The sequence below is a fragment of the Squalius cephalus genome (assembly GCF_949319135.1).
Source record: "Squalius cephalus genome assembly, chromosome: 25".
Lineage (NCBI taxonomy): Eukaryota > Metazoa > Chordata > Actinopteri > Cypriniformes > Leuciscidae > Squalius > Squalius cephalus.
The window spans coordinates 13953963-13962633 of NC_137146.1; the positions used below are offsets into that span (position 1 = coordinate 13953963).

General features: G+C 37.9%; 1 protein-coding gene across 1 annotated transcript; it reads right to left on the reverse strand.

Moving 5' to 3' along the window:
* Positions 1 to 1531: 1531 nt before the first annotated feature.
* Positions 1532 to 8146, reverse strand: spag6 (sperm associated antigen 6). Its single transcript, XM_079862971.1, has 11 exons — positions 8019 to 8146; positions 7663 to 7758; positions 7086 to 7252; positions 5362 to 5545; positions 5063 to 5268; positions 3632 to 3805; positions 3145 to 3297; positions 2396 to 2587; positions 2141 to 2257; positions 1888 to 2033; positions 1532 to 1745 (listed from the first exon to the last, which is right to left on the reverse strand). The coding sequence occupies exons 1-11, from the start codon at positions 8041 to 8043 to the stop codon at positions 1700 to 1702; spliced, it is 1506 nt and encodes a 501-aa protein (XP_079719097.1). The 5' UTR covers positions 8044 to 8146; the 3' UTR covers positions 1532 to 1699.
* Between the last annotated feature and the right edge of the window lie 525 nt (positions 8147 to 8671).

Below are 8671 nucleotides of genomic sequence, written 5' to 3' on the forward strand. Positions count from 1 at the left end.
ATTCAAGGGGTGTGCAATTCAAGCTTCAAGGGCCAGCCCAGTGAGACATGGAGGCAGCGTTTACTGTTTTGTGGCCCTGTGTGTGAGTGATCCTGCTAATGACAAGGGTGGCCTATTAAATCTAACGAACGAGGTCCATTGTGTTGCCAGTAGGCTACTGCCGAGTGAAATTGAGCGGTCTGCTCTTTGCTCCCTAAAGCGATAACGCAACGCTTCACGACCTTGTGGTGCGGTGGGTTGGAGGAAGGCGGAGGAAGAGTGGGTTGTAGAAGTGGATGAAAAGGCTTTGGCCGGGAGAAGAAATTCGGCTCCTGTTCTCATGAACGACATGATATTCTCTTCATTGATATGTTTACGCCCCTATTTTTAATAAGCCTACAAGTGCAAAGTAGCCTATATTATTGGACCATCTTCTGAATTGCCTTCACTTGCCTGAAACAATAATGTCACCTCTTTTTTGTGCAAACTACGTGGTTACAAATCATCCCACTTTTTTGATTTAAATAAAGGCATAAAATAAAGTATCCTGACATTAAAGGAAAAAGCAAAAAGAGTGAGTAATAACTGTAGCATAGGCTACTGTTAAACTTAGGTGTAGTTTTGCGGTTGTCCTGCAGGTGATTCTGTCAGCTAGCGATGCGTTTAGCACTCTACGAATATTTTAATTTAGAGGATAGGTCAATCTTTTAGATGCCATGCATGGACCCTCAAATATGATCATCCTGGTGCGACTCAAGGGCCCCTCATAAAATGTAAAAGGCAGCTATATTTTCATGTGTAAAAACCAAATTTATACTGTGAAAATAAATATTATATATATTTGAAAGTGAAAAATATTTAGTTTGTTTTGTTACATTTGTAACATTCTTTCTACTTACAATATAAGTGTGCTGTACTGTTATTTATTTTGTGTATTTTTTATTTTAATCAATGTTTTATTTATTTTATCCAATTTATTTATACACTATTTTTTTCACTATGCTTTTCAAGACTCCCTAGCACTCCAATTTGGCCCCATGGGGGTCCCCGGACCCAAGTTTGAAAATCCCTACTTTAGAGAACTCTTAGATCTATGTGAATTTAAAGGTTTTCTCAAGTTACAATGCTTTTTGGGAAAGAGCCCATAATTCTAATAGGCTTTTTGTCTCCATTTAGGCTTACAATGCTTTTGGGAAACATAACCCTGCACAATGACACAGGCTCTTGCATGGATTAGACCTTATTAAAAAGCCTGAATCTAGGGTAATTCACGCAACACCTAAAAAAGTGTCTCAATAATCAGGTAGCCTCAAATGTTTGCACAGAATATTACAAGCATTTAAATGACAATCAACTACTTTCATACCCTGATAATTAAATGGAAGTGTATACCTACTGGTTCATAATAAATCAATAGATTTTATTTTTGTATAAAACAACTACCCGGATTGATCAATGATTTTTATGAATCAAGAATACATAATAGTATATACATTTAAAATAAGAAAATACTTAAAATATCTGAATTAATAATCACATCAAATAACAAACTAAATTGTGCATTTTAATGCATTTTCTTTTTATTGAAATAAGATGTTGCAGATGTGATCATCGCCGCTTTTCACTTTTTATTTTTTCACAAGTTCACTTTTTAAAAAGTAAAACATCCATAGTGTTTCAATAAAGAAAGTGTTGCACATGATCACACTGGCTGATAGCTTTAAATCCTTTCCAGCAAGGTCTCAGAGTAACCAGGGGAATAATACCTGTGAAAGAAAGGACGATCAGTGGAACACCAAAAACCATACAGAATATTCAGTCTAAGGGTTTACAGCATTATAAAAGCATGTTTAGTGTAAAAACATTGTATCATGGTGCTGTTTATTATTCGCATAAATATTCATGAACCTGACAATCTCCTCAGGGTAGCAGCTGTTGATTGCATTGATATATTCCTGAATTGCAGAACCAGGTTCTGCTCTGATCTCCTGCACTTTCTTCAGACCACCACTGGTAACAAGCAAGCGCCGTGCTTTACTGTCATGAGGAAGAACCTTTAAGATGGGGAGGAAATCCAAAAGCTCCTTAAACAGTTCTCAATGTCATTAACAAATGCAGCTTCAATAAAAATGTGTTAATGAAAACAGTAAGTTCCCGCTACCTTACTGAACTGGCAGATGACATGTTTAAGAATGTTGCTGGGAGCTTCATAGAGAAGAGGCTCCAGTGCTGGTAGATAAGTGCACTTTTGAAGGACGCTCTTCAATGCCTTCTTGGCCTTTTTTGAGTATGTGAACAAAGCAAAGAAGAGGCAAGAGTTACTAAAAAATGAATGATATTGGTAAAAAAAACAAAAACAAAAAAAAACATTTTTTCACAAAAGTTCCTCTACAGTTACTAATGGACCATTGGTCACCTTGACCTGCAGGTCTTCAGAACTTTTAGTGTCCAAATAGAGTTTTAGGAGTTTAGGGAACACGTTGGCCACAGCAACAGCTCGTGCATGTTCGGGTGTGTGTCGGCCAATCTGGCCAAACGCCCAAGCTGTGGCTGCTTTGAGGTGGTCGTCTTGCTCCTCTTCCAGACAGATAGACAACTGTGGCACTCCCTACAGGAGTGGAGAATCAGATGTGATCATAATCAGTATTATGATTGAGAGAAATCCACTACTGTTCAAAATCTTATGATCGGTAAGATTTTTTTATATTTTTGAAAGAAGTCTCTTATGTTCACCAAGCATTTATTTGATCAAAAATACAGTGAAACATTAATATTGTGAAATATTAGTGCAATTTAAAATAACGGATTTCTATTTTAATATATTTTAAAATGTAATTTATTCATGTGATGGCAAAGCTGTATTTTCAGCATCATTACTCCAGTTTTCAGTGCCACATGATCATTCAGAAATCATTCAAGAAACAATTCTTATTATTATGACAGTAACATGTTTGTGGAAACCATGAATTATTATTTGATGAATAGAAGATTCAAAAGAACAGCACTTGAAATATATGTTTGTAACAATGTAAAAGTCTCAACGGTCCCCTTTGATAAAAGTATTCATTTCGTTTTTTAAATCTTACTGACCCCAAACTTTTGAACAGTATATGTAGTCAAATTTAAGTTTTACATGTAATCTTAAGGAAGGATGTTATAACAGACTTTAGATACAATCACAGCCATGGCTAAGTTCTCGGAGTGTGCAGCCACAAAGCCCAGCATCATGATCCCAGGCAGGCGAACATTCCCTTTGGAGTCCCCGAGGTAGTCAATCACAGCTGCTACGCCCCCCATATTCACTATTATCTGAGACAGCTGAGTAGGAAACAAACAATGCACACAAGCAAACACACAAGTCAGTGTGACATAATGATAAATAATAAATAAATAATTAGACCAGAAAAGCAAAACCGTTTTGGGCAGGTGAAAAAAAAGTGGTGATGCAATGACTATGTGGTTACCAATTGTCTGTTTCCTGTGTTGCACTGGTGATAAATAACAGACCCACATTCTCCATGGTTTACAGACTAGCTGCCTCAAACCATATTATTTAAACAGGGGGTGTCAAAGAGCTGACAAAGTAGAGATTCCAAAGTTACCCAAGCATCTTGAAATCATTTAGTGGGTATGTTATATATGTGGTAGGTACTTCTGGGGTGTGTTTTGTGATTTCCCGAATAAGAGTGGCGACATTCTTCTGAACATATTCATCAGGGTCCTTTAGGCAAACCAGCGCAGCGGGGAATATCTCGGCCTCCACCACCATCTCGGCTACGTCCACCGAATGCTTGGCGATTTGACTGAGAGCTGAAAAAACCTGCCTCTGTAAAGAGTAAAAATGTAGTCTACTGTCAAATTAAATCATTAGGGCTTTTCACACTGTGTTTAACCCTGGGGTTAGCGTTGTTCTAAACCCCAATTTTAACACCAGGCAGAGGAAAGTTACCCACTTGCAATTAGAAGCGGGGTTAGCACTGCTTTTTACCCCGGGATATAATGCTCTGGAGCTGGGATAGCACCAGTTTAACCCTGCATTGCGGTGCCAAGCATGTAAAGTGTTAAATTGTGATTGAATGTTTATGGCTAGATGGTTAGCAACAGACAACCAATCAGATGCATCATATTCACAAGCTTTTGATGATTATATAAACATTGCGTGTTGTAAACAGTAGTTTCAGCATTTGAGGGGTAAATGGAGTTATTGTTGGTGTATAAATTGGAGTTAAGAAGAGTTATATTGAATTGATAGTCGGCAATGTATAATATGAGGTAGCACAACGCTAGTTATGTAAACAGGTTGTTTACCGACTCATCCAATCAATGTCACTGACACCACAAATATGCAATTAAGAACATTAACATACTGTATGGTTTAGGAATGTAAAGAGTGAACTATCAGTTTATAAATGCACAGGATTAATTGTTAACCCCGGCTAAAATATGAGTAGTGTGAAATGCGAAACAAGATAAGGATTCTAGGATTCTGTTTTTCCTGTGTTAAGAATGACCCAGGGTTAACTATTTCAAGTGTAAAAAGCCCTATTGAGTCTGCATGTCATTGATTTCAATATCTGTACACTCTTTAAAAAAATAAAGAACCTTTATTGGCATTAGTGGTTCCATGAGGAACCGTTAACATCCATGGAACCTTTTGAATTAGACAAAAGGTTCTGTATAGTGGAAAAAGGTTCTTTAGATTATTAAAATATTCTCCGGTCACACTTTAGATTAGGGTCCAATTCTCACTATTAACTAACTATTAACTATGACTTTTGCCTCACTAAACTCCTAATTACTGCTTATTAATAGTTATAGGTAGTTGCTAAATTTAGGTATTGGGTGATATTAAGTGATGTAGAATATGGTCATGCAGAACAAGGCATTTATAAGTACTAAAACACAGCCAATATCCAAGTAATATACATGCTAATAAGGATCTTAGCTAAAGTGTTACCTGTTCTTCACAATAAGATGGTTCTTTTAAAAAGATACTTTGAGGAACCCCAACTAGTTCTTCTATGGCATTGCTGCGAAACCTCCCTTTCAGAACCTTTATTTTTAAGAGTGTAGACTGTGTCACCTTTAATCTGGCATCTGGGTTTAGGATCATCTGTGCTAGGTGGGCGATTGCCCCTGTGTCCACCACGGTTTGAGCCAGCTCTGGGGAGTGCTTGGCTATGTCGCTCAAAGCGGAAGCAGCAACCCTCTTCAGGGCAATTTCAGGCTCCTGGATGCATAACACAAGCAGAGGCACCACTCCGGCATCAACCACTGCCTGAGACAGCTCTGCACACCAGGAGTGAAGATAAACAACAAAAGGAACATTGACAAATTGTAAGAAATAAATATAAAAGCAAACCCTTTTTGAAGCTGACTCACGTGCATTGTGCCTGGCAATGTAGCTTATTGCCCATGCCGCAGCCTCTTTGACCCCAGGGTCAAACTCCTCCAAGGAGACCACAAGAGCGTCCAGTGCTCCACAGTCCACCACGGCCTGGGCCAGCTCAGGGGAGTGCTTAGCAACAGCCCGAAGAACGAATGCAGCTGCTTTCTTATAGAATCGCTGTGTCATTCATATCCCAGTAATCCAGAGGGAAAGGACAAAGCAATTGAACAATAAATACACTAGAATGTTCATGAATCACCATCAAAACTGCCTTTAAAGGGATAGTTCACCTAAAAATGAAAATTCTGTCATAATTTACTCTCCCTCAAGTTGATCCAAACCTGTTAGAGTTTTTTTGTTCTGCTGAAAACAAAGAAAGATATTTTGAAGAATATCGGAAACCAAACAGCTGATGGGCACCATTGACTTTCATATTATGGGGGAAAAAAATACTATGGAAGTCAATGGTGCCCCACAACTGTTTGGTTACAAACATTCTTCAAAATATATTCTGAATGTTCTGATCCAATCTGACTTCTGACCTGAAATGCTGCCTGAATCATAATCATACACTGTTCGTTCGTAGGCCAGAGGAGAACTCTGAGCCTGGTTTCTCCTAAGGTTTTTTCTCCATTCTGTCACCTGATGGAGTTTTGTTTCCCTGCCACTGTCGCCTTTGGCTTTTGGCTTGCTTAGTTGGGGACACATAATATATTTAACAATATTATTGATCTCCCTGCACTGACACCATATGAGAACTGAACTGAGCTGGACGATGACATCACTGTTTTCTCCACAGCGGCTGTATAAATGAACTACATTAATAGTTTTTTTACAACAAAAATGAACCATCACTGAACTTACTTCAGCTGGACTATGACACTATTTTCTTCTAGATCTGCTGTACAGCCGAAACAAACTTTGTTGCATTATTTTCCTGTTATCACTGTAAAGCTGCTTTGAAACAAAAAGCACTATATAAATAAAGGTGTCTTAACTTGACTTTGTGTTCAGCAGAAGAAAGACATTTATACAGGTTTGGAACAACTTGAGGGTGAGTAAATGATGACAGAATTTTCATTTCTTGGGTGAACTATCCCTTTAACAAACAGTAAGTCTATATATCACATTCTATACGATTCAATTAGATAAAAAATAACTTTGGTGGAGTGTGTACTATACTTCTAATGAAGCCTCTCTGACAGTGTAACAGAAAGATTTGGAGTAAAAGCTTTGGGTCACCACTTTTTAGTTTTTTTTTTTTTCTTTTCTTTTCTTTGCTGGGTTATTCTGGAATCAAGACAATGATCCGAGAGTTTGCCAGGAGTCAAACCAAGATGTGATCTGAGATCTGGAGTTGATGCACTACCATGCACTTTAGATTTTTATAATGAAACAATATGTAAATGTTTAGTACCTGTATTCCTGCTCACAGTCATGTTACTGTTTAAAGTCATATAATTTAAATAAAGAATGCAGACAAACTGCTTTTGCTTTGACTTTCTGCTTATCACAACACATTCAAAAGCAAGTATTAAATGAGAATAGCGCAAAAAATATATTAATTAAACTGGAAATTGCAAAAACATGGTTTGCCTGGCTGACATTGCCAAGTTTTTGCATTGTGCAAAAGCAAATTTAGGCATGAAAGTCTGACGCCTTAAGGCAAACCTATTTATTTCAATGAAAGCTGAACGGCTCAACTAAAGAAACTCACGTTTTGCTCAGCCAGGGAGTACACAAGCTGAGGAAGAATGTCTCCCTTTACTACAGCCTCAGCCAGGTCATCGTTATAGTTGGCAAGCCTTCCGAGAGCCAGGGCTGCTGTCTGCTGAATAGTTGGGACTGCATCCAAAAGGAGAGGCCTCAAAAGGGACATTACACCTAAGCCAGAGAGAGTGAGCACATTTGTGCAGGGGAGAAAACAGGAGTGGAAAGACACTTGAGAGCAGATGAGGGGAGGATATACTTTCAAAGGTTCAAATCATATAATAAAATATATCTATAAAATGATGAGCTACTGTATGCATGCTCCTTATTAATTAAAAATTTAACTTGTTAACTATTTTGTAAGATATTTCGCCCAGAAACATTCATTGTACTGTGCAGTGTTTTGGTGAAACATTGTAGCATGTAGCACCTAACATGTAGGTTAGGTCGTTGAGTTATACAGCCCATGTTATATGTCTTTAAGCTCACTTGTAATTAGTATTACCCAGGAAAATCATATTTTATCAGTTGATAAAGTTGATAGTTGATATTTTTTTCACAAAATAAATATTTCAGACACTCACCAGCATTTTGAAGTGTTTCAGTATTTTGTGGTCTTGATGCAAGATCTGCTACAGTTTGCACAAATTGTGTTCTTGCCTTCTGGTACTGCTCAAACACTGCATAATAATAATAATAATAATAATAATTCATATTATTATAATAATCTCGTTTTACAAATTTGGGTTTGCTGATAGGGCAAATTACTGACAGTAGTTTAAGTTAAACATAGACCGGCATATAAGACGAGTCAATGCCAAAAATTATGTCAACAAACTGCGAAAGTAAGAAAAGTAAGTAACCCCAGTGGTTTTATCTGAGTGAGTTTATCATTGCATTAACATTTTTAATCATCCTTCAACGGACCTGACTTCCTCACCTTGTAAAACCTGCCGTTGACTCATTGTTTTATCAGTATCCTAAATCGGAGCAAAAACGACAAAAAGCTGCGTGGATGCGACAAACTGTGCGTTTAAACTTCCATTAGGAAACAGCGTTTGTTGTGACTTTGAGAGCAGGCGTGCAACTGTTGTCTTGGCAACAAACCGGAAGTGATAGGCATCTCGTTCGTTTGGTGAGCTTGCTGTCAATGTTCTTCTAATGTTTCGTGCTGACATCTTTTCAATTCAGGATAAGTGCCGAATTCAGGTGATGTCCAGATGTAATAGCAGGTTAATTAATCCGTAATTAGTTTGGGGTATTAAACAGGATTCAAGAACGGTGTCAAATCGGGACAGAGCAGCTGCGAGGGGGAACAGCTGCCCTCACATTCGTGTCCACACGGTTACCGCAGAGACAACTGCAGTCACAGCAGCAGTGATATTTAGTAATTACTAGTCTTCACATTCGCATTTTCGTTGAATAAGTTTTAGAATAGTAAATTCACTACTGCCTGCTGGTTCGTGATTATATGTGGAAAAAAGAGTCTTTCGTCGAGCAGCTGGATACAAACTTTCCGTGCGTGCTTGTTCACTTAAAAGTTGTTTTTACGGTTTAATTGTTTTCACTTTAATAAGGTGGTCATTTGAGCTG